Source organism: Aphelocoma coerulescens, chromosome 6, assembly GCF_041296385.1.
Source record: "Aphelocoma coerulescens isolate FSJ_1873_10779 chromosome 6, UR_Acoe_1.0, whole genome shotgun sequence".
Lineage (NCBI taxonomy): Eukaryota > Metazoa > Chordata > Aves > Passeriformes > Corvidae > Aphelocoma > Aphelocoma coerulescens.
Genome location: NC_091020.1, coordinates 2,693,878 through 2,721,280, shown reverse-complemented (window position 1 = coordinate 2,721,280; position 27,403 = coordinate 2,693,878). Strand labels below are relative to the sequence as shown.

Sequence of the window (27,403 nt, the reverse complement as noted above, 5' to 3'; positions counted from 1 at the left end):
CCGCCGCCGCGGCTCGCCCAGAGTGCCTCGCGCCGGTGCGCGTGCGCGGCGGGGGTGGGAGCGCGGCCTCGGCAGCACGTGGGGAACGGGAGAGGTACGGGAGAGATGGGAGAGGGATAGGTACGGGACAGGGACAGGGCAGGGACTGGGACAGGTACGGGATAGGACAGGAGAGGGATATGGGCGGGATAAGGACGGCGTGGGCATAGGGACAGGCAGGGGATGGGGATTAGGATAGGTACGGGGTAGGGAGGGCAGGGGCCTAGGGGCGGATCGGGGCAGGACTAGGCACAGGGCCAGGGCCGGGGCCGAGCGGTGCCGGGAGCGGGTCCCCGCGGGGCCGGGCGGTCCCTCCGGCGCAGCCCCGGGGCGGGGCGGGCGGTGCCGCCCTCCGGGGCCAGGCCCTGACCCTATGGCCCTGTCGTGGCCCGTGGCGTTTGTCGCGGGTGTCTCCTTGGCCGCGGGGGCGGTGCCCGGCCGGTGGTGCCCGGCGCTGACGGTGTTGCTGTGGCAGGGCCGGGCCCGCGGAGCCCCCGGCGCCGGGAGGGGATGCGAGCATGGCCATGGCCCAGGCGGGGGCCGCGGCCGCGGCTGCCACGGGGCTCCTCGTCTTCCTGCTGTACTCCGCCATCCACAGGGTCGAGGAGGGACACCTGGCCGTGTACTACAGGTACGGTGCCCCGGGAGCCTTCCCGGAGCTGGGATTCATCCCCGGGCCCAGGGATTGCTCTATCCTGCGTTTCCCTCCGGTTTTCTCCTCCTGGCTGTGCAGCCCCTGTTATTTCTGGTCCCTTCCGCCCGCGCTGGTGAGTCCCAGACACGCTGGCCCCGTGCAAAACTCTCGTGTCTTTGGGTCTCTGAACCCTCAGCTGCTTTTCCTCCCTCTCCTTCCTCCCTGCCCTTTTCACAGACTGGATTTCAGAGCTCAGAGGACCAGAGCTCTTGCTCCATCGTGCCTTCTCACATCTGTTGATCTCTCCCTGTGCCAGCAAGAGCCATCACCTTTGTCCCAAACTGTTACTCAGCCAGAGCTCCCGCTGTGGCGGTGCTTTGGAATGTTTTCCCTGCCCTTCCCACTCACCACCGTGGGCTGTTTCCCTTTAGTTACAAGCGTGTTGAGCATGAGAACCTGGGGGAATTTTCTTTGTGCTTTGGGCAAGGGGCTGTGCTGAAATCCAAACTGGCAGCATCACATCCACGGCTGGATTTTTCCATGGTTACCAGCGAACTATTTAGGGAGGAGAAATCTGCCTTCTTGCAGCTCTGTGTGGTGTTGCAATGCTGGGAGGGTTTAGCAATAGCTGCCTTCTCCAAGAGTTAATGGCTCACAGGCCCCAAGCAAAGTTGCAGCAGGCAAGGATCAGGTGCACTCAGCCCTTCTGTTGGGGCATTGCTGGCAAGTGTGGGTCTCTGATGCAATTCTCAGTCCCCCAGCTGTGACCCCCGGCAGTTTGAACTGTCCCTGTGTGCCCTCAAAGCCAGCCCCTGCTGTTTCCCCCCCTCCTGAGCCTTTCCCTGTTTTCCTCCCTCTCCGCAGGGGCGGTGCGCTGCTGACCAGCCCGAGCGGGCCTGGCTACCACATCATGCTCCCCTTCATCACCACCTTCAAATCCGTGCAGGTCAGTGCCCTCTCTCTCCCCTGGGAGAGGCTGAGGAGGAGCAGCTCTGGGGAGGGTGGCCCTGCTGTTTGCAGAGGGGCTCCGGGATGTGCAGCTCCTGGGAATCCCCACGTTCCTTCTGCCTTTGGTGCCAGCAGACAGCCGGGGTTTGTCCTGTTGGAGAGCTCTCCCCAGCACGTGTGTGTGTGGCTGGGACTGGCAGTGTCCTGCTCGGGGAGGACAGTCCGTGTTTGTGGCTGTCCCTGTTCCCCAGGAGCGCCCCATGCCTGAGCGTGCCCCGAGCAGGGAAACAGGCACAGCTGCCTGTGCATCCCCCAAAAGGCAGGTGAGGAGAAGCTTTGCCTTCTGCCCACACCTGCAGGCATCACAAGGGAGGCAAAGGACACGTTTGTGGCTCTGTGTTCCCGCTGTGAGAGCCTGGCACAGCAGGACCTTCCTGGAGGAGGGAGCGGCGTGTGAGCGCTGGCTGTGTTTGTGTTGCAGACCACGCTGCAGACTGATGAAGTGAAGAATGTGCCTTGTGGAACAAGGTAGGGCTTCCATTTGTGTTCCTTCTAGATGGATGCTGTGGGGTCATTTGCTGGGACACGGGGCTGGGAGGTGAAGGCAGCTACCATAAAACTAATCCCCAACGTCACACGTATATCCCACTATAACAGAGCAGGAGGCTCAGGAGGGAACACTCTGGCTCTTGCTGGAGTTGCTGTTCCGAGAGCATTTGCATTTATTGTGGTGTTACCTTGAGTTTTTCTGGGTTTCTCCCCTCGGTTGCTCTGACAGCCCATTGCTTGTGCTTTGCTCTGCCCTCACTGGTTCTCTGCACCCTGAGTCCTGTGGCTGATACACGTGCTGGCCCCAGTGGTGGGCAGAAGTAAACAGTGAGTGGGAATCCTCCTGATGGGAGGAAGTTAATTTCCAAATGAAATTCCTGCTGCATAATTAGACTGATGCTTCTGTCAGCTCAGAGCTGCTTAGTTGTAACAAGCAGGAGAGGGCTGGTTGACTTGGGTTACAGATCCTGTTCTGTTGGTTCATCCACAAGTTAAAGTGATGACTCTTCAGGATAAAAAAACCCTGGTGATTCTCCTTGTCTTTTACATTCAGGGTCCTCAACAGAATTTCTGTTTAGAAAAACAAATCAGTGTGACTGAAGTGATGACACATGGTGACCATGTTGAAATTAAAAGTTCAATGTTGGTGGCAACATTAATAAACCGAGTTAATTTTGATCAGGTTTAACCCATATTAGCTTTTGTGGAGTTATTCAGCTTAAGACATCACATGGGGTTAAATATTAACATAAAAGTCTCATGGTTTTAGTTTTAGATCTCAAAGCTTTTTCAGGAATATCTGTAAGTAACGTTGATGTTCAGTCTTGCAGCTTTCATGGAATCACAGAATGGTTTGGGTTGGAAGGAACCTCAAAGCCCAGCCAGTGCCACCCCTGCCATGGGCAGGGACACCTTCCACTGTCCCAGGCTGCTCCAAGCCCCAATGTCCAGCCTGGCCTTGGACACTGCCAGGGATCCAGGGGCAGCCCCAGCTTCTCTAGGCACCCTGTGCCAGGGCCTGCCCACCCTCACAGCCAAGAATTTCTTCCATATATTTCACCTAAATTTCTCCTCTGTCAGTCTGAACCCATTCCCCCTTGTCCTGTCACTGCAGAGCCTTGTCCAGAGTCCCTTTGGAGTGAGGTAAACACAGTCTTTAGGCCAAGCAAATGGTCCCTGCCACCCTCAACCATTCTGTGCTTCTTTGATTTAGGAGCTAAAAATGAAATTCCCGTTGAATTTCATCTTTGTGGAGTTCTGTTGTGCAATGCAGGTGGTTGGGAAGGTACAGGCGGTAAAAATGGGCTTTAAACCACCAAACAGCTGGTGAAAGGAGTTCTTAGTTAATAATTAAATACACTGCTGACCAAAGGTCCCAGTAGGCCTGTCCATTTTTAGGGTGTTACTGCAGGAGCCTCCCGGTTTGCTGCATTTGGGATCCAAAGTCTGTGGCTGCTCGATGCCAGAGCTTTGCATCCACATTTCCATAGTGAAACACTAGCTCATAAATAACAAATGGAACACACCTGGAGTGGCACTGTCCCAGTTCAAAGTCTGTTACAACCAGAATAGGTCCTGAACAGTTTAAGGTTTTGTATTTACATATTAAACCATGGGATTTTAAAGGCTGGGTTTCTCTTCCGCCATCTTTCTATTCCCGTTCCCTGTATCCTTATCTATATCAGGAAGCTTCTGAGTGTCTGTGTGGCTGTGCCATCCCCGGTTTTTGCTTCCCCTGTCCTGTTTGTACCTGGCAGCATTAAGTGAACACATTAAATAGAGATTTTAAATCCTGAGTTAGGTCTTGAATTGTCTGAGGCTCTCCAGGGTCTTCCTGTCCGTGTCCATCTCCTGTGGCGTTCCCCGGATGCTGTCTCCTTGTCCTGTCAGGTCAGGCAGCACTGCTGCCTGATGGTGCTTAAACCTCTTCCAGGGGCACATGACCAATGTGTTGATGCTCCTTTTAGACTTCCTATGGACTTCTCCTTGTTCCTCTCTCCCTGAATGCTTTGGGGTTGAGTGGCACCTGTTTCCTCAAAGCCATTGCACGACCATCAGGACTGATAAAATTCACTTATGGCCCACCACACTGGGCCATAATAGTGGAATAATAGGGGATAATATCCCAGTTAGTGTCCCACACTGGCTGAGATCCTCGGCAGCGTTGTTGTGGAAGGTGGTGCTGCAGTCAGATGGTCCTCACTGGCCTGAGGTGCCATTCCAGAGCCTTTCCTGCCTGGGAGGTGATACAGGGCTGTGGATGAGTCCTGATAGGATCCAGGGTGTTGCAGACCTTCTCCTTTTCTTTCTAACATCCCTTTAAAATTGAAATGCCAAATTTGCAGGAGACGAGGTCCTTCCATCACTGGTGTTTATAGCTCATAGTTGTTGTGAAGCAGGTTTGGAGCAAGCACAGGCTGGGCTTGGGAGGCCTTTTCCGAAAGAGCACAGGCACAGGCAAGTTCAGGTTGTTTTTCTGCAGACTTGGCTTTCAGCTGCCAGAAACCAAGATCTGCAAAATAAGAAATGGAGTTTGTCATGGGGGATATGTTTGAGTTAAAACGTCCCAGAGACTGAGTTCGGGAATGTGGGAGTTTCACTGCCAGGAATGAGCTGTCTCTAAACAGCTCCTGCTAAAGCTTCTGGTCTGTTATATGCCTTTGTCCCAAGGACAATATCACAAGAGTATTCTGCTTCGAAATCATGCTCTCAAGAGACTTAGAGCTGTTGAAAGTTACGGGTTTTTTCCTTCACTGTAGAGTTTGTCCTCTGGTGTTACAGGTACCCAGGGCTGGGCATGACTTTCTCAGAGCCACACCAGTAAGAGCAGAGGCTGGGGGCAAGCCTGAGCTCTGAGTGCCCCTTTTCCCTGCCAGTCTGGCAGCACACCATCTCCCTGGGGAGAGGATTGCCTGCAGGCTCCCTCTGCTGGGGTGCTTCTGGTATTCCTGGAGAGCCCTGGGCACCTGGATTGAAGTCTGCCGTGTGCTTTGTTCCTTCCTTTCTCGTGGGCCTTGACGAGCTCCTGCTGGAGCTAGTGACTGTGTGACTTAAACTAAGGGCTCTTTCTATGGAACATGTGTTTGCTGCCTAGGAGAGCTGAGGTGTGTCTTCATTTGGTGTCTGCTCTGCTGCTGGCAGGTGTCACCTGCTGCCCTTGTTGCCTTCCTCTCTGCTTTCCTGCTGCTTGCAGCTACATTCCTGTTCAGAAACATCTTCCTTTGGCTGCTTGAGCAGGAGATCACAGAGGGGAAGGAAAATGCTTTGCAGGCTTGCTGGAGCACGCTTGTGATTTATGCAGAGAGAGGGACTGGGGTTCCCTGCCATCTCATTGCAAAATGCTCAGAATATGGTAAAAGAGGGATAAAGATGCCTTTGCTTTCAATATGTAAACTGTTAACAGCTGCAGCGGTGACTGGTGAACTCTCTTTTCCCTTGCAGTGGGGGCGTTATGATCTACATTGACCGAATAGAAGTTGTGAACAAGCTGGCCCCATATGCAGGTATTTCCCGTCCTGGTTCAACCAGCTGAGCTGTGACTGTCTTCACTCCTCCTGTGGCAGCTCTGTCTTGGTTTGCAGGACTTCCCTTTTTCATGTCTGGAAATCTTCCCTGGCTGTTTCCATTCCTTGTTACCCTTACGGCTCCCGGTCCTGTAGCATTGATCCCAGGGGCTTCCAGCTCGGCTCCTGAGAAAACTACAGAGACAAAACCCATGTAGGAACCTCTTGCCTTCTTATTTCACTGAGCCAAAGACACGGACAGCTTGTTTTGTGCATCTGCACAGCTTCATGCAAAGTGCCAGCATTGCTGAGGCACTGCAGGGTGAATCCCTGTTGTAATTCATGGAGTCATGGAAAGGTTTGGGGTGGAAGGGACCTTCAGGACCATCTCGTTCCACTCCATGCCATGGGTAGGGACACCTTCCACTATCCCAGGTTGTTCCAAGCCCAGTTGTCCAGCCTGGCCTTGGGATGGAGATGGACATCTGCCAGGGATGGGGCAGCCACAGCTTCTCAGGGCAACCTGTGCCAGGGCCTCCCCACCCTCACAGCCAACAATTTCTTTCATATATCTCACCTAAATTTCCCCTCTGGCACTGTGAAGCCATTCCCTGTGTCCTGGCCCTCCAGTTCCTGCTGCAGGGTCCCTCTCCAGTTTCCCTGTATCCCTTCAGGCCCTGGAAGGAGCTGTGAGCTCTCCACACAACCTTCTCCTCTCCCGGCTGAGCAGCCCCAGCTCTCCCAGCCTGGCTCCAGAGGGGAGGTGCTCCAGTCCCCTCAGCACCTCAGTGGCCTCCTCTGGACCTGCTCCAACAGTTCCACATCCTTCTTGTGTTGGAGGCACCAGAACTGTGCACAGAATCCCAGGTGGGGTCTCAGCAGAAGCAGAGGGAGAATCCCCTCCCCTGACCTGCTGGCTGTGCTCCTTTTGATGCAGGATCTGATTGGCTTAAATAGTGGGAATGATCCTTGTTTCACTTCACAGCAGTTCCTGTTCCTGTGTGTGCAGTCCTGGTGAGGCTTTGCTGTTTCATCTGTTTATGCAGATGATATAACAGGACCAGGCAGTGCATCTTGCCATGGCTGCTCCTGGAAGCTGTGTAATCCCAGCAGCCCTAGTGGGTGTGCAGCAGGTCTCTCCCTGCCAGCTGGGCAGGGCAGTGTGGCTTTGACTGCCCAAGTCCTGAAAACCCCTGTCCCAGTGCTGCACTCCTTCCCTGATGTGGTGGCACGTGTCCGTGGTGACCCGTGGCGATTCTGTCCCTCCCCAGTGTACGACATCGTGCGGAACTACACCGCAGACTACGACAAGACCTTGATCTTCAACAAAATCCACCACGAGCTGAACCAGTTCTGCAGCGCCCATACCCTGCAGGAAGTGTACATCGAGCTCTTTGGTAAGTGGATGGCAGCTGGGTGATCCCAGCTGGGATCCCCCTGGAATCTCCCTGTGCTGCTCTGGAATATGTTACAGCTGGCCCCTGGGAGCAAACTGCCCCTGTGCTGGAGCTGCAGTCTAGAATCCAGTTCCTTTTCCATCCATGTGCCACTTCCCCTGTAACTTTAGTGACTCAGGTGCCTTTGTCTTTCCCCATCTGCATGTGGGAATTTGGTTTCAGTCCTTTCCCACTGATTCTGGATGCACAAAGCAGCCACTCTGCTCTTGTGTGTACAGTGATGCCCGTGGCCTTCACTATGACAGTGGATTTGTCTTGTTCTGCTTCTGCCTGTAGGCCCCTGCTCTGTTCCTGAATTCACTTCTGTAATTTCACAGCTCCCTCCTGGCTGTCTTTTAACAAGTGAGAGCTGGAAGGTTTTTGGCAGGGAGGTGGAGTGCTTCAAGAATTAGCACAGGTCATATTCTCCTTGGTGAACCTGTGTCCCAAAGACAGAACAGGTTGTGTTCCTTCTTGAATGGCTGAGCAGGGGAAAAGCGGCTTATGGAAGATAAAAAGTTGTCAGAATTTTAATATTAAGGTACTCCAAGTCTGAGTGCTGAGAAGGGATAGACTTCTACCACAGGCTCTGGGCATTCTGTCCTGCTGAGGTGCTGCAGGCCATTTGCACTTAGCTGAGATAACACAAATTGATCAATAGCTGAACTTCCCTAGTCACTAGCAAGTGACTCTCCTTTTGGGAATGTTTTTCAGGGGACATAGGAAGGGAATCAATGTACTGAGTGGTCTCAGGAAGCATCTTTATCTTACACCATAGAGTTACCTGCCCTTCAAGGCCAGCTGACTCTGTCACACAAGCTGTGGGAGAAAGGATGAGAAGCTAAATGGTCTCTCTTTTGTCCTTCAAACACAGATCAGATAGATGAGAACTTGAAGTTGGCCCTGCAGAAAGATCTCAATGTCATGGCACCAGGTCTCACTATCCAGGTGGGTTGTGGCCTTTCAATAAAGAGATTTAAAAAGGTGGAGAAGGACTTTTTGCCAAACAAAGCCTGCAGTGACAGGACAATGAACAACAGTTTTGAAAGGGGAATGTTTTATGTTGAGGGTGGGCAGGCCCTGGCACAGGGTGCCCAGAGAAGCTGTGGCTGCCCCTGGATCCCTGGCAGTGTCCCAGGCGAGGTTGGACGGGGCTTGGAGCCATCTCCCACGGTGGGAGTGGGTTGGAATGGATGGCAGGAAATAGGAACGTAGGACACCTCTGGGAGAGGTCAGCAGTGCTGATGCTCAGCAGTGTTCCACAGGAGGATTAGGCAGTGCTGTCCACAGCACTGCAGCTGGTTTTGCAGAGACATGTCTTGGTTATGCAGCTTGCATCAAAATGTTTCATTCAAAATGTGCTCCCTTTTTCTCCTTCACAGGCTGTGCGTGTTACAAAACCCAAAATTCCAGAGGCCATCCGAAGAAACTTTGAGCTAATGTGAGTAGCTGGACATAAAATTGCATTAATTAGTTTTGAGGGTCCTGCACAGGCACAGTGCTGTTGGAAAGCTCTACCCTGGTGCTCAGGGAGTGAGAGGCGAGCTCCAGGCAGTGTGTGCTTGGCCAGGTGCACTTGTGCCTTCTGGTTTCCATTTCCACACTGAAATCAGGGCTCAGGGGTCTTGGTGTCTTGCCCATAAGCTCCCCTCCAGGATCTCTGGTATGCCTTTGGGCAGAAGGAGATGCTGTTGGATCTCCCTTCACCTTTGGTTGAGCAAGCCCAGCTCCCAGCCCCCATTGCCCTGCTCCTCATCCTGAGGGCCTCAGACTGGGCTTGCATCCAGCTGTGGCCTCAGCAGTGCCGGATGTAGAGGGGGTGATCCCTTCCTCTGGCCTGTGCACGCACTCAAACAGCTGCAGACAGAGCCAGTCCCCGCGGCTGGGAGCTGGCAGCTGGCTGACCTCTTGTCCCCATGGCCTCTCCTGGGATGCAGAGCTGCTCCTCATTCCCTTTACCCAGGATAATGCTTCTCCCCTTGCAGGGAGGCTGAGAAGACCAAGCTGCTGATTGCAGCCCAGAGGCAGAAGGTGGTGGAGAAGGAGGCAGAGACGGACCGGAAGAAAGCGCTCATTGGTAACATCACCAATTAATGTCACAGGCTGAGCCTCCATTCCTGCATTCCCTGCTGAGCTGGGGCAGGACATTGTCTTCCATCACTGACAGCTCCCTGAGGGAGGCACAGCCAGGCTGCACAAGCAGTTGTTTTGAACATCTGAGTGAAAATCCCTCAGCAGCAGAGCAGGGAGCACCTCTGTCCTGCAGCGGGGACGAGGAAATCACTCTGCTGGAAAAACTGCTTGGGCTTGGAGCTCCATGTCCCTGTGCCAGAGGGATCACACTTGTAAACAGGCTGTCAGCTCTGCAGACATCAGCACTGCATTTCTTCCTGTTACTGAGCTGCTCGGAGTACAGACTGGCACTGAGTGGGAAGGGAGGGAGCAGGGAACCAGCTCCTGGTGTGGCAGATCCTGCAGCCAGGTGCTGGTGCTCAAGCCCTGGGGAGCAACTTTACCACCTGGGCCCGTTGTGATTGCAGAGGCAGAGAAGGCTGCACAGGTGGCCAGGATTCACTACCAACAGAAGATCATGGAGAAGGAAACGGAGAAGCGGATTTCTGAGATTGAAGGTAACCACGCTACTGGGGCTGTCTGCCAGCTGGGGGTGGTGGCAGGTAGGGGAACCTCAGACCTGCACAAGTCATCAGGGGAGCTGCAGAGATGCAAGGTTGGGCACTGGGGGCGTTCCTGCCCTGTGCATGGAACTCTCCAGGAAGCTGCAGGGCAGGCACGGGGCCAGCCAGGCTGTCACGGGCACTCCTGGGTCAGCTGGTCCCCATGGGATGAGGGCTTGGGTGCTCAGTGTGATGGGACCAGTCATTTCCTAATGCTTTCTTTCCTGTCCCTCCTCTGCTGCTGTGTCAGATGCTGCATTCCTGGCAAGGGAGAAGGCAAAAGCTGATGCAGAGTACTACGCTGCTCGGAAGCTGGCTGACTCCAACAAGGTGAGCACTGGGAAGCTGGTCGCTCACTCTTCCTCCGTGAAAAGCTGATTTAACAGCCCACACCCCAGGAGGCAGCTGCCTGACATGAAACCTAACACTGCAGGGCCCAGAAAGTTGTCTCTTAGAGTCTCTGTTTCTGTTTTTCGTAGCTGAAGCTGACCCCTGAGTATCTGGAGCTGATGAAGTACCAGGCGATCGCTGCCAACAGCAAGCTGTACTTTGGTGACCGCATCCCCGGCGTGTTCCTGGACTCCTGTGCCTTCCAGCAGGCCAGCCTGAGGACTGCCCACGAAACCAGCCTTCCTGCACAGGAGGCCCTGGAGACCTCTGGAGAAAGCCCCCTCAGAGGCAAGGAGAGAGCTGGCTGAGGGAGGCAGAAGGGAACCCGGTGTAGCTCAGCAGCGAGCCCGGCTGTGCCCGGGGACGAGGCCCTGTGCCAGAGGGGCGGATGCAGCACATGCCTGGACATCTTGTGTATAGGTGCCACTTGGGGTGATTTTCTTCTAGCAACAGATTGCAAGGGCTCTGCCTCTTCCGTTTCTCCCCCTGTTAAGTTGGTGCTTCCGAAGGAGAGATAATCCTGTACTAACATACCTATACTGGAATATTAAACGACACACAGCAGGAAAGCCTCCCAGGGTAGGTGCAGTTATTTAGCAGGCGTTACTCTGGAGGAAGGAGATGTGGCTTTGAGTGCTGTGTTGCTGCACACTGGTCACTGCCCAGTGCTCCTGGCTGAGGCTGAGTGAAGAGGAGGTTCCCCTTGTCCTGCCACTGAAGCTTCGCTTGGTGAAGGTTTCTGCTGATGCTGTCTCGCTCTCCTCAAGGACTCCGGTGGAGTGGGCTCTCCTTGGCCAGCGTGTTCCTGCTCAGAGCAAGGAGTGCTTTGGTGTGGAATAGGTTATTGGAGTAGGATCTGCATAGCCGTAATATTCCTGTAGACAGCAGCACTAGATAAGGATTTGGAGGAAGCGATCTCTGAAGGGATTGTGCAACCCTCCTCTCCAAGCAAGAGCCTCACACGGGCTGCCTGGGACTGACTGCGGTGTTCCCACTGGGCGGCTGAGTCTCATTGCCTCCTAAACCAGGTTTCAGGAGCACCTCGGAGCAGCTGGTTGGGAACAGAGCCTGGCAAGTCTTTGCTCAGATTCCAGCCTCCCTGTAAGTCATTCACCAGAGAAAGGGGGCTGAATTTCCACTGCTCTGCCATGCTGGCAAAGTGAAGGGGAAGAGAAGAGTGAAAGGACCCTACTGTGCAGCAGATCAGATGTCTGACACTTCAGCTGCAAAGTAGGCGAGGCATCGCTGCTCCTCCGTGCAAAATCCACTGGTCCAGCAAGCGGGACCTGCTTTGTATGTCCTTGAGCAGCCGTGGCAAGGAGCGTGTCCCTGCTCCTCTCGTCCCTGGCAGGCTGGCTGGCAGGTGGATCTTCTGTCCCGATCTGCATTGTGATCCATCCGACCCTGCTCCTGGTGTTCTGCGGCACGGTGAGGGGGAGATGTGCTTGGGGAGGGGCAATCTGCTGGGACAACCTGCTTTCCACTTTTCCTCCTTCCTCCCCTCTGCCTGCGAGGATGTGCTTGCTCCTAGGACCTGCTCCTCCTTGTGCTCTGTGAGGATCTGGGCTGTGACAGCTGGGGGAGCAGCTGGCAAGAGCTGGAATGCCATTCTCCAGCTGGGAGCACCCCAGCTGCTGCATGTTCAGAGACCTGCTCTGCTCTGCCAGCCAGGTCACCTTTGCATCCCTCCTGCTGTCCTGTCCCCTCCCTCGGAGCAGCCGTGCCACCCTTGGAGGGGCTGGGGGTGGTGGCACTCCAGGCACTCAGCCCACTGAGATCTTCTGTGCCTGGCACCATCTGCAGCCTCACGGCAAGGGGGGGATGTGTTCAGCTCCTGCCACTCAGATACGTTCAACCCAAAGCAGCTTCTCCTGTGCTCGTGATGTCCCCAGAGGAGGTGTGCGGGCTCAGGCTCTGCAGTGCCGTGTCCCCACCCTGTGTGGCTGGGCTCCAGGGAGGGCACTGTCCCTCCACAAGGAAGTTCAGTGACACGCAGTGCCTGCTGCTGTCTCTGCTCCTGCCCTGGCTGCCTCTCCTCCATCTCTGGGGCAGAGCAGGGTTGTGTTGGCCCTGCCCCTCCTGCAGGGTGTAAGACATAGCTGTGGGATTTTGCAGCAGTTTTGGGTGGTCTTTCTTGTCCTCCATCTGCCTGCAAACTCCCAAGGCTCAGTTGATTCTCTGCTCCAGCATACCAGCTCCTCTTCCAACCCAGCCCTGGCAGGAGCCAGGTCCAGGGCACCAGGGCAGAGAGGGGGTGGCAGTGTGTTTTGTAGTGTTTGAAATGTCTCCTGGAAATGCTGCTTGGCTTGTAGAGTGCCCTTTTTCCTGTGGGATGGGCTTTGAGGAAGCAGTGGAGTCTCATCTCTGCCCTGCCACACGGCCTCTCCTCACCCTGGCAGCACCTGCTTTGGTTGGATTTTGGGATGAGGACAGGCTTTATAGGCTAGAAGCACTGCTGGAGGGAATGCTGGCAGGGATATAGTCCCTGTGATTTTCTTCATGTGTTAACTGGGGTTGGACAGATGCACTGGGCATCAGGAATGGCTGGGATGGACAGGGTAGGTTCTGCCAGCCTGGAAGTGACAAGGGCACCAGGGGAACTGCTGGGAGCAATGACCAGGCAGGTCACACCTCTCCGGCCGTGACCAGAGCAAGATCTCCATGCAGGGAGCAGGAAAGCCTTCCAAGCCAGTGCAGGAGGAGCCGCTTCCCTTTGGATCCGAGCCTTGCTGTGCCTCCCTGCGCTGTCCGGGCAGGTGCATGGCTTTGCCTTAAGTGGCTGTCACTGGCTCAGTGTCCCTGCGTATGCATCAGCCACCTCCCCTCGTGGTCTGAGGGCCCCCCGGGGCTGCTCCCACGGTCCCAGGTCCTGCAGCAGCATGTGTGATGCTCAGTGCCTTCTGCAGCAGCCTCCCCCACCCCTCCCTGCTTCCCCGGCCGCTGCCCCAGCAGCCCCAGAGTGTGCAGGAGGGGATGGCCACGGCTGTGGCACCCTGGCGGGGGCTGTGCTGCCCTCTGAGCCCCAGCTGTGAGCAGGGACACGGCTGCCGCCAGGATTTTGGGATTGAACTGGCTTTTCTCTCCACTCCCACGGCCTGTGTGGGGCTGTGACTAGGGGGGTCTGCCCCTGGATCTGCATCTCCTTAAGGAAACACGATACATACGGTCAGGTTTACATTCACAGTGTTAAGTTCTTTTGATAAAGCAGAATAAAATTATTTTGTTACCATTTTTTGGATGGTTTTATGTGTCCTAGGGCTGGTGGGACACAAAGTGGGGGACCCCTGTACCTCTCACCATGCAGCAGCACTGCGTGGTGTGGATATTCTCAGCTGCAACGACTGCCACCCTGGGAGCCCCCTGGGCTCAAAGCAGGCCCCAGCCAGGATGGTGCTGAGCATGAGGGGACTCCCTGCAGTATCTTGCAGTCCCTGGGGCAGCCTGGCTCTTCATGGCTGGCAAAATGTGCTGCAGTTTAGCTCCCGTGGCTCTGGCACTGGATTGGGGAGCTCAACTCCAACCCTCCTCCCCCTTCCCTGATCCCTGCACAGCTCCCTGCCTGCTGCCACCCCGCTGTCCCCTCCTGCCCAGACATATCCCATGACACCTCTAGCTTCAGTCTTTATTGGTATAAAAGCCTTGAACCTAAATTATATAAAAAATGGGATGCCTGGTTTTACAGCAAGTGGCTCAAAATGGTCACATAAGGGTCATAAATAAATGGCAGCAGTAAAAAGGCTCCCAGGGAATTCCCTTTTGAACAGTAATTCAAGGAATACCTTCAGAGATAAAAGCCCCGTGGGGAGGCCAAGCCCAGCTTGGACCTGCCACAGCCCGTGGTGACACCCCACCGTGCAGTGTCCCCAGCCAGGGCAGTGCTCCTGGGACACGGTCCCCACGGAGCAGCGCTCTTCCTGCCCCGGGATGCCAGGAGCTCCCCTCCGCAGCTCCAGCAGGGAAGGGCAGGAGGAGCAGGACACATTCAGGACGTCGGGAGAGAAAGCAGCAGCTCCCAGGGCGCAGAAGAGCCTGGGCCGGTGTGGGGCAGTGCTCCAAACCGGAGCTGGCGTTGTCCCGGCTCCTAGTTTCCTTGGGAAGCCCCGGCTGACGGCTCCCCCCGGGACAGCCGTGAGGCTGCCGAGTCCATTAAGGCACAACTCGAGGATCTGTAAACACTGGTGCCCCCCGGGCAGGGTCCGAGAGGTCCGGCCAGCAATTCAAGTAAGGGGGGAAGCGAGCCGATGGCTCCCAGCTGTGCCACCCACCCAGCTGTGCCACCCCTCGGCCGGCCGCGGTGGCGGATGGAGCATCCTTGGTCACCTCCTGGCTGGGGGCGGCTTCAGGGCCACCTTTGGCGGGGGACAGCGCTGGAAGGGTGCCGGTGGGAGGGACGGTGCCGGCGGCCCCTCGCCCTGGCTCGGCACTTTGCTCTTCAGCGCTGGCAGAGGTTTGCTGGGCGGCTTCGGCTTCGCCTGGCGGGAGGAGAGACCCGCCTGCCTCACCTGGGCACCAGGAGGGACCCGGAGCGGGGCAGGGAGCAGAGGAAGGGCCCCCCGAGCCACCAGCCCGGGTCACCCCGCGGATGTGCCCCGCACGGGTCCGGGGGGCCGCTTGGGAGGGGCGGGTACCTGCGGGGGCCATCCCGGCGGGGACCGAGGTGTCACCTGGGGGCCGGGTGCCGATGGCTGCAGGGCCAGCACAGGGCTCTGGGCCCGGGCCGGCCGCGGGGCCGCCGTGCTGCTGACCAGGCTGGGCTGGCCGATGTCCCGGCTGGACAGCTGGCGGCGGCACGGCCGCGTCCGGCCGCCCTCCAGGAACAGCGGGTTGGCGAGGCCCGAGGGAGTCCCGCTGGAGCTCCTGTGGGACGCAGGGACCATGTGGGGCCGCTCCGGGCACCCCTCGAGCTCAGAGGGAAGCGGAGACGGGAATTACCCTTTGTGGGAGCGCCGCGCCGCCCTGGCTCTGAGGAGCATCACGCCGCTGCCCAGCAGGATTCCGGCCAGGGCCAGCACGGCCAGCACGGCCGCCAGCACCACGCTGCTGCTGCCTGTGGGGAGCGACCCGGGCGCTTGGGGATGGAGCAGCACCTCGCAGTCGGTGCCAGCCCCCTCCCCAGGCTCCCTCCTCGGGACACGTGTCGGGATGAGCGGAGCGTACCTGTGGCTATCCCCGAGATCTCCTGCTCGCAGTAGGGCGCTGCCCAGCCGGGGTCGCAGTGACATTCCCGCCTGTGGTTGCACACCTGGGAGGAGGGGGGAAGCGTCAGGGCGGTGGCCGTGCGGCCGGGGCCCGCAGCAGCTCTGCGGAGGGATCTCAGCGCGTACCCCGTGGTTGTTGCACTTGGCCGAGCAGTTCTTGTCGCCGTAGACCAGCAGGTTCTGGCAGCGCCCGGCGTAGCAGACCTGGGGGCAGGCAGGGGGGCTCTGAGGCTGCCCCGAGGCCGGCGCTCACCCTCCCCCGGCCCGGCCCGGCCCGGCCCCGCACGGCTCTCACCATCTCCTCCCCGCACTTGGCGCCCGTGGGCACCAGCCGCAGCTCGGCCGCCTCGCCGGCGTCGCTGCCCGCGATCACCGCCTTGCACTTGAAGCGGCCGAAGTAGTAGCCGAAGGAGTAGTAGCCGCTGCCGAGGATGGGCTGGGTGTTGTCGCTCAGGCACAGCAGCGTGCCGCACTTGACATCCCTGCGGGACACGCAGCCGTGAGCGCCAGCGGGCAGAGCTCGGCCGGGCTGGGCCCTCCCCCCGCCCCGCTCCTTACTTGGGGCTGCAGGGCTGCTTCCCGTACTCGGTGAGGCAGTGCAGGTGAACGTGCTGCTCGCTGTTGTGCTTGAAGCAGACGTCGGGAGCCACCTGCGCCTCTGCGGGACGCACGGAAAGGGTCACACGGAGCTGTGCCGGCGCCAGCGGCCGCGCTTTAGGATCGGCAGCGCCACAGCTCGGGATGCAGGAACGGACCACAGCCGGGCGATGCGCTGGCCCGAGGGGCTTCGGGCACATCCCGCAGCAGCTGGGGCAGGAGAGTGGGCAGGGAGGGGACCCTACCTGCGCCCCAGAGCGCCCGGCACTGCTCGCCGTGCGAAGGGCAGGCCCCGTTGTAGCAGTACCCACTGCCGTGCTGGCAGGAGACGCCGTTCTCCTGGAACACGTCCTCGGGGCACTCGGCGCTGAGGCCGCTGCAGTGCTCGGCAAGGTCGCAGTCGTTCTTGCTGGCCCGGCAGAGCACACCTGCAGCCTTCACCTGCACGGAAAACAGGGATGCCAGCGCTGCCTGGGCGCTCTCACATCTCCGGGCACCGCGGCACAGCAGCACCCCGGTCTGGGAAACGCCTCTCAGCACCCCGTGGATCCAGACACTGACACTCTGCTGCTGACTGGGCTACTGCACAGCACAGAGACACCTCCAGGGCTCGGACCGGCTCTTCCCCTACTTAAGTTCCTGCCTAGCTGGTCCCCTGGGGGCGGCAGTACCTTGCAGTCCTGGCAGCATTCTCCTCGGGCACACTCGGCTCCCTCTCTCAGCTGGCACGTGGTGGCATTGCAGCAGCGGTCCGAGCACTCCTGCAAGACAGGGATGGACTGAAACCCTCCTGGAAGCCCCGGAAGGACCCTTTCCTTCTTTTCTGAGGGGAACAGGTGCCCGTGTCACGAGGTGACCGTGTCACCAGGTGCCCACAGCAGTGTAGCTGCCATGGCTGAACCAAGGGGCAAAACCACCACAATATCCCAGGTGGGGACGGTTCCTGCTGCCTCTTCACCCCCATTACCAACATCAAACCAAAGGACCAGAAAGGATTTTTCCAGAAGATGGAGCCTGAGCTGGGCCCCTTTGCACGTCTCCAGGAAGGAGAAAACATGAGCATTTCTGTGCTCCTTGAATCAGGGGGGCATTCCTTCAGGTCCCAGCACGGGGCTGTGACCAGGGATTCATCCCAGAGGCATTGCCCAGCTGTTTGTCTCAATTCCCCCCCTCGATGGGCTGGTAGGGATGAGGAACAGCTGAGCACAGCTCTTGAAAGAACAACATGCCCCGATGTCCCCTCCTGGGTCACTTCTTTGGAGGACATGGGGGGGTGTCCATCTTTCCTAGGCTAAAATCACAGCCAGCCACACGAGGGGGCACACACAAATATCCTCCGTGAGTTATTTCTCGGCAGAAGCATCAGCAGCACCAGGGGAGAGTCCACTGGACAGATCTCCAGTCCTGCTGCCCACCCTCACTGCAGCCCTTCGGAGACCCCCCTACCTCGGGCGTGCCGCAGTCACACTGCTCTCCCCGCTCCACAAACTGGTTCCCGCACACCGGCCCCCCGTACAGCTCGTCAGCCCGCGGGGCGTTCAGCAGGCAGCTGGTCCGGGGGTCCCCCAGGAACTGCCACATGTCCTGCTCGCTGCACCGGCTGAAGAGCTTGGGGTAGACCAGCCTGGAGGGACACAAAACCAGGTGGTCATGAGCAGAGAGCCCGGGGGGCAGCTGGCGGGCCACCGGCAGGCCCAGAGGCACTGCAGTGGTGTGGGGTGGAATGTCCACCCAGACCTGGCCATCTCACGGGTTTCACCCCATCAGGATACTGCCAGAGGACACCTCAGCGTATTTGCTGCCCAGGGATGTCCCCCCGTCTCCTCCACTCACCCAACACTCCCTGCCATGACGCATCCCCCATCAGCTTTGGACACAGGGCAGCGGCAGCCGGGCACGTCCTCGTCGTGAGACATGCCCAGGTTGTGGCCCATCTCGTGAGCCATGGTGGACGCAGCGCCGATGGGGTTCGTGCTGTGATCCTGTGGGACAAGGAGCACAGCGTGGATTAAGTGCCCTTGTGGTTTCTCCACAGCTTCTCCATGGGGCTGCCAGGGCTCTGCAAGGTGTCCCCTCACGCTGCCATGCTCAGGTAAGGGAAGACACAAGCTGGACGTGGTCCCGTGGCCCCTGAAGACCCCCAGACTGGTCTCTCAGGGCTGTCAGTGAGCTTAGACAAAGTGGCTGCTCCAAAAAAGCAATGCTTGGTGGTGGGTCTGGACAGCCAGAGGAACCACAGCCAATCACTCCTGCTCCTGTTCCCACAGACCTGGCGAGGGATGAGGAGCACAGCCAGTCCCAGCCACCTGAGAGCCTCCTGAAATCCCAGGTCCTGTGTCCAAGGAGCTTCTCTGGGAGCCCAGCTGGATGCCCATGGCCCCAGCACTTCTCTGGGGGTCAGTCACTCAGGGGGCAGAGATGCCAGGGACCAAATCCAGCCCTAAGGCTGCAGAGGGGGAAAGCCGGGGACCAGTGGAGGAGGGAGCGGCTCTGGAAGCTGCAGTGCAGGGAGGGCAGACCACAGGACCCACCTGGTTGACGCCGCCTGAGTCCCTGGTGCACATCACCAGCTTCTTGGCCAGCCCCACGGTGTTGCCGTGGAAGTCGACGCCCCTGTGGAGTTGAGATGCCACAGTGGCCACATGCCCTGGGTGGTGGCAGGGCTGGCAGGGTGGCGAGATGGTGGCCCCCTGTCCTTACGTGATCAGCTGGGCATTGTCATGGGGCTTCTTCCTCAGCAGCTCCGACTCCCGCCAGTGCAGGAAGTTGTCCAGTGTCACCTCCGGGTTGGGGCTGACTGTGATTTTGTCCCTGTGGTTCCACACCTCCAGGCCGATCAAGGCCACCCGCAGGCGAAGGGGCTGGTAGAGCTGGAGTGGGGGACACAGCCCAGAGAGAGCCTGGATTTGGGCTGCAGCAGCAGAGGGAAGGTCCCACCTGCCCCGGGGACCTGCAGCCAAGCCCAGGACACTCCTCACTGGACAGTATCAGCTCTGTCACCCTCAATAAATAACACAGGGTGGGGTGATGGTATGGGCAGGGCTTCCCCCCAGGCCTCTGGGCTCCCTCCTGGCTGGTGAAGGCTGGGATGCTGCTCCCACACTGCTAACCAACAAGCGAGGCTGAAGCAGAGCCACCAGGAAACCTGCCATGCTCCAGTGCATCCCTGCCTTTGTTAGCAGCCACTCCAGTGGCCACGGGATGTGCTCCCAGGGGTTACAGGATGAAATTTCCCTTCCCTTATGGACAGAGCTGAGCTTCTTGCCGTGTCCACACTGCACATGCGGAGGGCCAAGGGAGCCGTCACCCTGCAGCAGCCCCCTGCGGGCCTGAGACTGGCTCCAGCTCCACCAGCCCACCCATGCCAACCTCTCTGCCACCTCCTCTGTGCCCACACTGGGGCTGGGAGGGTGGGTCCAGAGCCCTGGGCTCACCTTGTCCACATGGTTCACAATTTCCTTCATGCGGTTCTGCACGGTGCGCAGGTCCTTGTGCTTCCTGAACTATGGAAGGACACGGAGAGGTTTCCAGGGTGGCCTTGAGCTCCTCGCTGCAGGGCATGACAGCAATCCCACAGGCACCAGTCCAGCCCACTTTACCTCCTGGTTGTCCGCGACCAGGACCAGCTCCACGTACCGGGGACCTTTCTGTATCGGGCCGGATTTCTGGAAGGGAAGAGCAAAGTGGGGCTCAGCTTGCAGCTCATCGAGCCAGGCAGCTGGCCCTCCCATGGGGTGTGTTGGATCCTGGAGGATCTGCCAAGGTTAGCAGGTCTCCTAGATCGGCTCTGTGGTGTTGCTTTGCTGGGTTTCCACTTCCAGCTTGCATGCTGGGAAACCCAAACCTGCCCCCGGGATAACACACCAGGCTCTGCAGGCACCACAGAGCCCGTGGCCTGGGAGGATGCTGCTGCTAATGGCACAGGGTCCGAGGGCCTGCTCCCACCTGGAGCCACCCCAGCCAACAACTCGCGGGAGAGGGGCACGGCCAGGAGGCACGGAACGCCCCGGCTCAGGGAGGAGCGGGCGTGCGATCCCTACCCAGCGGTAGAGCTTCATGGCCGCAGGGATTTTGGGCTCGCGGTCGTACTCCAGGGTGGTCCCGGGCTCCCGGCAGGTGCCGCGCTTGCCCCGCAGGTGAGCTGCTCGGTACACGGCGTGCCGGCCGGCCACGGCCCCCTCCAGCGGCTCCAGCAGGAAGGTGGTCCCATTCACCCGGAAAAACCCGCTGCGGAGAGAGAGGGGCAGGCGTCATTCTGGGGAGGCGGGCAGGACGCGGACAGACCCTACACACACCCCCGAAAGCGCCTGCGATATGTGCCCCACTTGGAAGTGTCCAAGGCCAGGTTGGAGCACCCTGGTCTAGGGGAAGGTGTCCTTGCCCGTGGCTTTAAGGTCCCTTCCAGTCCAAACCATTCTGAGATTCTATAAAAATACAGCTGCCAAGCCGGCTGCTGGGCTGGGAGGGGGCAGATGTGGCACGGCACCCACGGCACAGGGAGTGTCCGGTGCTTCAGGCAGCAGGAAGGAACATCCCGGGGTTCAGCAGCTGAGCCGTTCAGGATGGATCCAGCGAGGGCACTCCTGCCCGGAGCTCCTGTGGTGGCAGGGCTCCACTCTCACCCCACTGCCGTCAGTCAGCCCCCCAAAAGTGCCGTGCGCCTTTCCTGCCGGGCACCCAGCCAGGGTCAGCACCTCCAGCAGGAAGAGGGATGTCATCTTCCCTTCCGCAGGGGAAAGCTGAGCTCTCACTCCATCAGCACGGCCGGGGCTTGGTCACACCCGGTCACCGGCACTCGGTCACTCCGGCTCACCGGGGCATGTGCCGAGGCTGGATGCTGTTCCCAGCCAGGAGCAGGGCTCCAGGGAGCCGGGGCCCTACCTGAGCCCGCCGCAGGTGCTGATGCTCGCTGCAGAGCCGGGGTGCCCCCGCACGCGGCCCTGGTAGAAGCAGTGGTCCTGCCGAGAGAGAGGGCAGAGGTGTGGGGGCTGCACCGGCGTGGAGGGGCCCCACAGGGGTGGGAAAGCTGCTCCCCCCGAGCCTGCCCGTACCTGGGTGTCTGGCTTCTCCGTGATCTCCGAGCCGTCAGCCGAGTAGTGAGTCTCGGTGTAGTGCTGCCCCAGCAGGGCCCTGCAGGTGGGACGGGGTGTCAGCAGCGACCCCGCTTTGGGGACTGTGGGGACTGTGACCCCCCAGGCGGGTTTGGCAAGGAGGGAACAAAGTGCTCTGGGCTGAGGCTTAGGTCACCAGTGCAGTGACAGCAGGTCTTGGAGAGGGATTGCTCACGGCAAAGGTGGGATGCAAACCCAACCCCGGCCACCCCACGGTGCCCAGATGCACTCACCTGTTCTTCTCCAGCCACAGGAGGTATTCCCTGCCTTCGGCATGGACGCTGTAGACGACGTGGCCCGGGTAGGTGCTCTGCATGGAAGAGAGGTGCCATCAGAGAGCCACCATCAGCAGGAGCGAGAGCTGCCCCAGAGAGGCCCCTGTCCCACCCAAAGAGGGGATGAGGTCTGCGTGTGCCCCGCTGCGGGACCGGGAGCCTGGCTGCTCGCCCTGGGGGCATCCAGCAGACACAGGAAATCAGAAGAGAAGGAAGAAAGCATGTGGGCAATAACGCAAATCCCCGGCACATCCTGAGATGAAGAACAGGTCACCCGCAAGGAGACGGAGTCAGCAAAGTCTGGTTTCCCGTGTCTGACACATGGCTGCAGATGGCCATGCCAGGGACTGAGGTTTCCTACTCATCAGTCACAGAGCTCCTTTTCTGGGGCCTGAGTCCAGCACTTACTCATCGGCCGAACCACAAAGATCCCTATGGCTCTTATCAGCAGAGACTTCCCGCTCTCTGACTGATCTAACACGCCACCTCACATTTAGGGAACAACCTTCCCTTGGCTCTCCGCGGCCTATCAGAGCAGATTTTAGTGCCACTGTGTCCCAGATCCCCTTTGCTGGTGGGAGGGAGTCAGGGTGGCTGTGGCTCAGCCAGCTGAGCCCCGAACCCTGAGGATGGAGATGTTCCTACAGGAAAAGCGTTTCCATCTGGGGTATCTTGTGATCTCCACCTCCAGAGGCCCCATCCCACTGGGGTCACTGGGAGACACTGATGGTCCCGTGTCAGGCTGTGCCCTCAGCACAAGGGACCTGAGACATCTCCTGAGGGCACATCCACCTCTCCTGAGGGCACATCCACCTCTTCTAGGGGCACATCCTCAGCCCTTGCAGAACACAGGTGTGGAGAGAGCTGAGACAAAGGCAAAGCAAACCTTTCCCATGGGGCCAGCATTCCTCAGGGATGAGGTGTGCTGCCTCTCCCTGGGGAGGATGACAGCACCGGCTGTCATACCATGGCTCAGCATTCCCGGGGAGATGATCTGCACCCTGCAGGAGCCAGGCTGAGCAGAAAGCCCTGCTGACTCAGCGCCAGCAGGGCCAGGTGAGAGGGTTTGCCTGTCCCTCAGCTGCCCCCAGTTCTCCCTGGTTTGCAGTTCCAGGCCTGCGTGCCAGCGCGCTCGCGGGTCCCTGGAAAATTCTTCTCTTATGAACAGCGTCTCCCGCCCGTCCCGACCCGTGTCCGCCAACAAAGCCATCCTTTGTTATTGTTGGCAAGGCCGAGGCCAGAAGAGGTCTCAAGGAATGGCAGGAAAGCACTTGGAAGGGGGTGCTGGGTCAGGGAGCCTCTCTTGGAGATGACCGCAGGGCAAGTTTAAAATAAAAAGTCCTGACAGATCTTCTGTGAATCACCCCCTTCTGCATTAGCATGGGCTGTGCAAGGGCTCCAGATGGGAAGGCTTTGGGAGCTGCCCTGCGAGCCCCGTGGCCATGCTGAGCCAGCACAGCAGAGCCACAGCCAGAGCACAGGGAGAGGAGGGGTTTCTTCCAGCTGGTCCCAGTAAGAGACCCAGAGAGCCTGCAGAGGATGGGGATGGGATGTCCCATCCCACCCCAGAAGAGGGTGTTTCTTCCCTGGGCGGGAAGAGGCAACAGGCCTCGCAGTAGGGCTGGGCCTCACTTTTCCCGATCCCTTTCCATGCAGAAGCCAGGTTTGCCGCGCTCCCTGCTGTGCTGGTGGGAAGGCTGGCACCCAGGAGATCCTGCGCTGCAGGACCCGAGGCTCCACCCTGTCTGCAGGGATGAACTTTTGGGTTTGAGCAAAGCCAGGGTGTAGCTGGTCTGCTTCAACCCTCACCTGGCCCGTGGCTCTGCTCGACCAACCCCAGGTGTCCCAGTCACTCCGACCCCAGAACCAGCTCCTGGTGGCCCATGCCCATCCCAGCTACAGGAGGAGCCAGCATGGAGAACACCCATCTCTGTCTCAGAGGGCCTTGGTGGTGGTCAAACCTTGCCGAGAACTTCTTCCCCACCCAGATGACCAGGAGAGCAAATCTAACCTCTCTCCAAGGGGAAAAAATAAAAGGGCTTGGAAGGCAGGAGACTTCCTACCCCCAGCAAGGCAGGTTTGGGATGTCCAAGGACCACCCAAGCCAAGACCAAATCCAGGTGCCACCCATCAGACAGCCCCAGGGCGCACAGCTCACAGCAGATGTCGTCTCCAGAGGGATCCCGAGGTGGGTGAGCTCCCCTTTCCGGGGGGATCGGTGCGGAGCCGCCCGGCGCACACCCGGCACAGATGGCGTCTCTAAATAGCCTGGGGAATGTTTATCTCGTGGACAAGTTTAGGTTTCTAGAGCAGGGAAAACAGATGCTTTCGGGGAGTGTTTTTGAAGCTAGCTTATCAGGAAGGGTTTGAATCACAGAGGAACGTGCTGCATGGCACTAGGGAATACGTGTCCCCTGTCCCTCCATCCCTCCAGGCGCTAAAATCGGCGCTTTTTGGGTCTAGAAAAGGAATAAAAAAAAACCTGGCTGAGTTTCACTGTAAGGCAATGAGGAAAGTATCTTTGAGGTCAAGGCATCCTACGGATGTCAACATCAAGCACTCCAAACTCCTGACTCAAACCCCACTCCTTCCCCCAAATTGCCAGGTTTCCCAAGAAAAACAGCACTGGCTTCCTTTCATGTGGATTTCTGCAACTTTCTGATTCTTATTTCTCTGTCCCAAAGGACAAAAAAAACCCCAACTTCAGCAAACACAGCAAGAAAAGTGCTTACAGCTCCACGAGGCTTCACAAACCCCTCCTTGAGGAAAGACCAGATGTCACAAGATCACTCCAGTCTGTAAGAGGTGGCACCGCTGGGTCGTGTCTCCAAAGAAAGCACTGGAGAAAGCAGCCCCTCCCTCCAAGAGTGCACCCCGCTGCTTGCAGGTCCTAATTAGACCCAAAACAGCCCGGAAAAGCTGATCTGATCAACTGCTTCAACATCTCCATCCTCTGGGATGAAAGCAAGGCAAAGAAATGGGCGGCACGTCATTCTTTCGGTGCAGGGCTGAGTGGGTCTGGCCAAATTGTTGGTCAAGGGGTGCAGCTGTGATGGTGGTGGTGGGACAAGATCCCTGCTGATTGCAACCCCCCGGGCAGATTCCCTGGAAGGCAGCGAGGGCGGCTGTGCCGAGCTGTGACTCACCGGAGGCGCAGAGAGGTCCCTCTTCCCCCGGGGCACCGGCAGCTCCCGCGGCAGCACCGTCTCGTACCTCTCGACATGGGGGAGCTGCTCCTGCCGCCCGGCAGCGGAGCCTGGGGAAAGCCAAAGGGCTTTGAGACAGATGCCCAGGAACAATCGAGTCATAGAATATCCCGAGCTGGAAGGGTTCCACAGGGATCATGGATCCAGCCCCTGGCCCTGCCCAGACCTCCCAACAGCCCCAGCCTGGGCATCCCTGGCAGCGCTGCCCAAATGCTCCTGGAGCTCTGGCAGCCTCGGGGCCGGGACCATTCCCTGGGGAGCCTGGGCAGTGCCCAGCACCCTCTGGGGGAAGCACCTTTCCCTGATCCCCACCCTAAACCCTCCCTTCCCGTCCCACACAGTTTCGCGCCGCTCCCTCGGGTCTGAAGCCGAGGAAATGGGAACAGCCAACATGAAGGTGCAGGGATGAGCCCCAAGGGCAAGTCCTGCAAGCCCTGCTGGGAACGCAGCTCCCTGACGGGCTCCAGGGAGCTGCAGCCCCCCAGCCCGGCGCCCACAGAGCTCTCAGTGTCACCTGTGAGCGAGCAAGTCCCTCTGGGGCTGGAACCCCCGCCGAGTCCCTGGTGCAGCAGTACAGAGGGAGGTTTTCCAGCTCCCCATGGTGATGCCGCCGCGTGTGACTCGGCGTCTGGCGGCTGTGGGGGCTGTTTGGGAGAGCGGCTGGTGCCTGGGTGGCTCAGCCCCCTCCCAGCCTTCCATGGATGTCGGAACGGAGAATTTCTGGCATAAACCCTCTGCTTTTCCCGGGAGCCCCAAAAGCCGGGTTCGGACGGGGCTGGGTGCTCGGTCTGGGGGTGCCCACAGCCCTCGCCCGCGGCTGGGAGCCAGATGAGTCACGGGCGACCTCACCGCCCGAGTGACGGGCGACCCCCGGCTGGCCCGAGTGACGGTGGCGACCCGCCTCTCGCCTTCCCGAGGTGCCAGCACGGCCCGGCGGGGCACCGGGAGCATCCCCGTGGGAGCGAGCCGGGCCCCGGGCGTCCTTCTCCATCTTCCCCCCTTCGGGGCGAGGACAGAGGTGCCCCCGGGACCCCGGGACTTCCCCCCGAGAGCCGCGGGGGAAAAGCAAAGCATCCCCATCCCGCGGCGCCTGCATCCCGGTGCCTGCATCCCTGCTCCGCGCCGGGGTCCCGCCGCACGCCCCCCAAACTCCCCGCCCGCCCCGTCCCGTGGCTGCCGCCGCCCCCCCGGGACCCCAGGCTCACCGCGGGCCGGCAGCAGCAGCAGGAGCAGCGGCAGCGGCAGCAGGAGCGGCGGGGCCATGGCTCGGAGGTCCCGCCGTGCCCCCGCTCGCCGCGCCGCCGGCAGCCCCCGCCCGCCGTGACTCACCCACCCCGCGGACGGGACGGGGCGGGGCGCGGCGGGACGGGCCGCCCACGGCGGGGAACGGGGGTGCCGGGGGGCTCTGGGCGCTGGGGGGACACGGGGCATCGCGGGGAACAGGTGGGGGCCGTGGGGAACTGGGGAGAGCCCACGGGGCGCCGGGGGGTCCAGTGGCGCACTGAGGAGGGTCCGCTGCCATCGGGGGCTGTCCGTAGGGAAATGGGGACGGCCCCCGGGCCACCAGAGGGGTCCGTGGGGAACTGAGGAGGGTACAGGGGCACCGGGAGGGTCCGTGGAGCGTGGAGAGGATCCACGGGGCATTGGAGCGTGTCCGCGGGGCACTGTCCACGGGGCATTTGAGAAGGGGTGGTGCGGGGCACCTGGACGGTCCGTGGGGCATTAGGGAGAGGCCACGTGGCATCAGGGGAGGGTCCGTGGGGAGCGGCAGGGGGCATTGGGAACTGCCCACGGGGCACCTGGATGGGTACTGGGGAGGGGCCACGGGGCATCTGTGGGGGCGGCGCGGGACATCACAGGGGTCCGTGGAGCCCGGGGGAAGGGTCTGTGGGACAGCACGGGGATCCATGGGGTATTGGAGAGGATCCACGTGGCATCAGGGGAGGATCTGTGGGGCACTGGGGACTGTCCATGGGCATCTGGGAGGGGTCTGTGGGGTATCGTGGGTGTCTGAGGATTTGGGGAGGGTCCGTGGGGCGTTGGGGGACTGGATCAGTGGGGCATTGGAGGCTGTCCAGAGGACCTTGGGGTGGGGGGCCGGCCCAAGTGGCATTGGGGACTGTGGGTATGGCCTGGGGGGGAGTCCAAGGGGTAGGAAGGTGGATCCATGGCCTCGTGGGACATGTCCTGGGGCTCAGCAGGGGCACTCGGGACACTGGGGTGGCTGGACTGCCACAGGAGGCACTGGGGCTGGGCTATCAGGGCAGATAAGCAGGGCACGTTTATATTTCTGGGTGTTCCAGGCCAGGGCCAACCAGGAAATGGACATGCGGGTGTGAATGGGATTTGGGATTAGTCATCCACAGGTGCTTAGAAGTTTGCTGTTGATTTAAAAAATGAACTCTCCATGACTTCTAGCGGGACTGGATGCTTGCTGGCAGTCCCCACCCTCTCCTGGGGTCTCTGTCCCTCTGCCAAGCTGGGGAGCCAGCGTTAAGCCCTGGAGCACAGAGACCCTGGCTCTGCCCTCCCATGAGCTCCGTGTGAAGGGGGAGGGAGGAAGGACAGGAGCACTCAGCCCTGTGCCCACAGCCCTCACTCACACGTCCCCACTCCTGCCCCCAACCCAAGGCCTCTGGCATGTGTCTTGGTTTCCCCTTGTTCCCGGGAGACATTTCTCCTCCTCCCTCTACCCACCTGCTCTCAAACTGCCTCAGGCAATGTTTAGAACTCTGTAAGATTCCCAGGAACTCCTCTGCTGTGGGCTTGGGGTTGGAAAGGAATTTAAAGATCAAGGGACACCTTCCACTATCCCAGGTTGCTCCAAGCCTCATCCAACCTG

The 27,403-nt window shown here is 59.4% G+C and overlaps 2 protein-coding genes across 2 annotated transcripts; one reads left to right on the top strand and one right to left on the bottom strand.

Annotated features, from left to right (window-relative positions):
* Positions 1–35: 35 nt before the first annotated feature.
* On the top strand, positions 36–13,403 carry ERLIN1 (ER lipid raft associated 1). The gene is made up of 12 exons (XM_069018880.1): positions 36–94; positions 515–670; positions 1,538–1,619; positions 2,103–2,149; positions 5,612–5,673; positions 6,945–7,070; positions 7,984–8,057; positions 8,492–8,550; positions 9,095–9,186; positions 9,650–9,739; positions 10,035–10,114; positions 10,264–13,403. The coding sequence occupies exons 2-12, from the start codon at positions 558–560 to the stop codon at positions 10,480–10,482; spliced, it is 1,044 nt and encodes a 347-aa protein (XP_068874981.1). The 5' UTR covers positions 36–94; positions 515–557; the 3' UTR covers positions 10,483–13,403.
* A 1,087-nt stretch (positions 13,404–14,490) lies between these two features.
* ADAM8 (ADAM metallopeptidase domain 8) lies at positions 14,491–25,839 on the bottom strand. Its single transcript, XM_069020379.1, has 21 exons — positions 25,767–25,839; positions 24,502–24,611; positions 21,314–21,390; positions 21,021–21,099; positions 20,851–20,927; positions 20,010–20,196; positions 19,569–19,634; positions 19,404–19,472; positions 18,670–18,839; positions 18,501–18,582; positions 17,803–17,951; positions 17,416–17,593; positions 16,641–16,730; positions 16,215–16,410; positions 15,931–16,030; positions 15,668–15,854; positions 15,499–15,576; positions 15,332–15,416; positions 15,107–15,221; positions 14,803–15,031; positions 14,491–14,646 (listed from the first exon to the last, which is right to left on the bottom strand). The coding sequence occupies exons 1-21, from the start codon at positions 25,822–25,824 to the stop codon at positions 14,491–14,493; spliced, it is 2,538 nt and encodes an 845-aa protein (XP_068876480.1). The 5' UTR covers positions 25,825–25,839.
* Between the last annotated feature and the right edge of the window lie 1,564 nt (positions 25,840–27,403).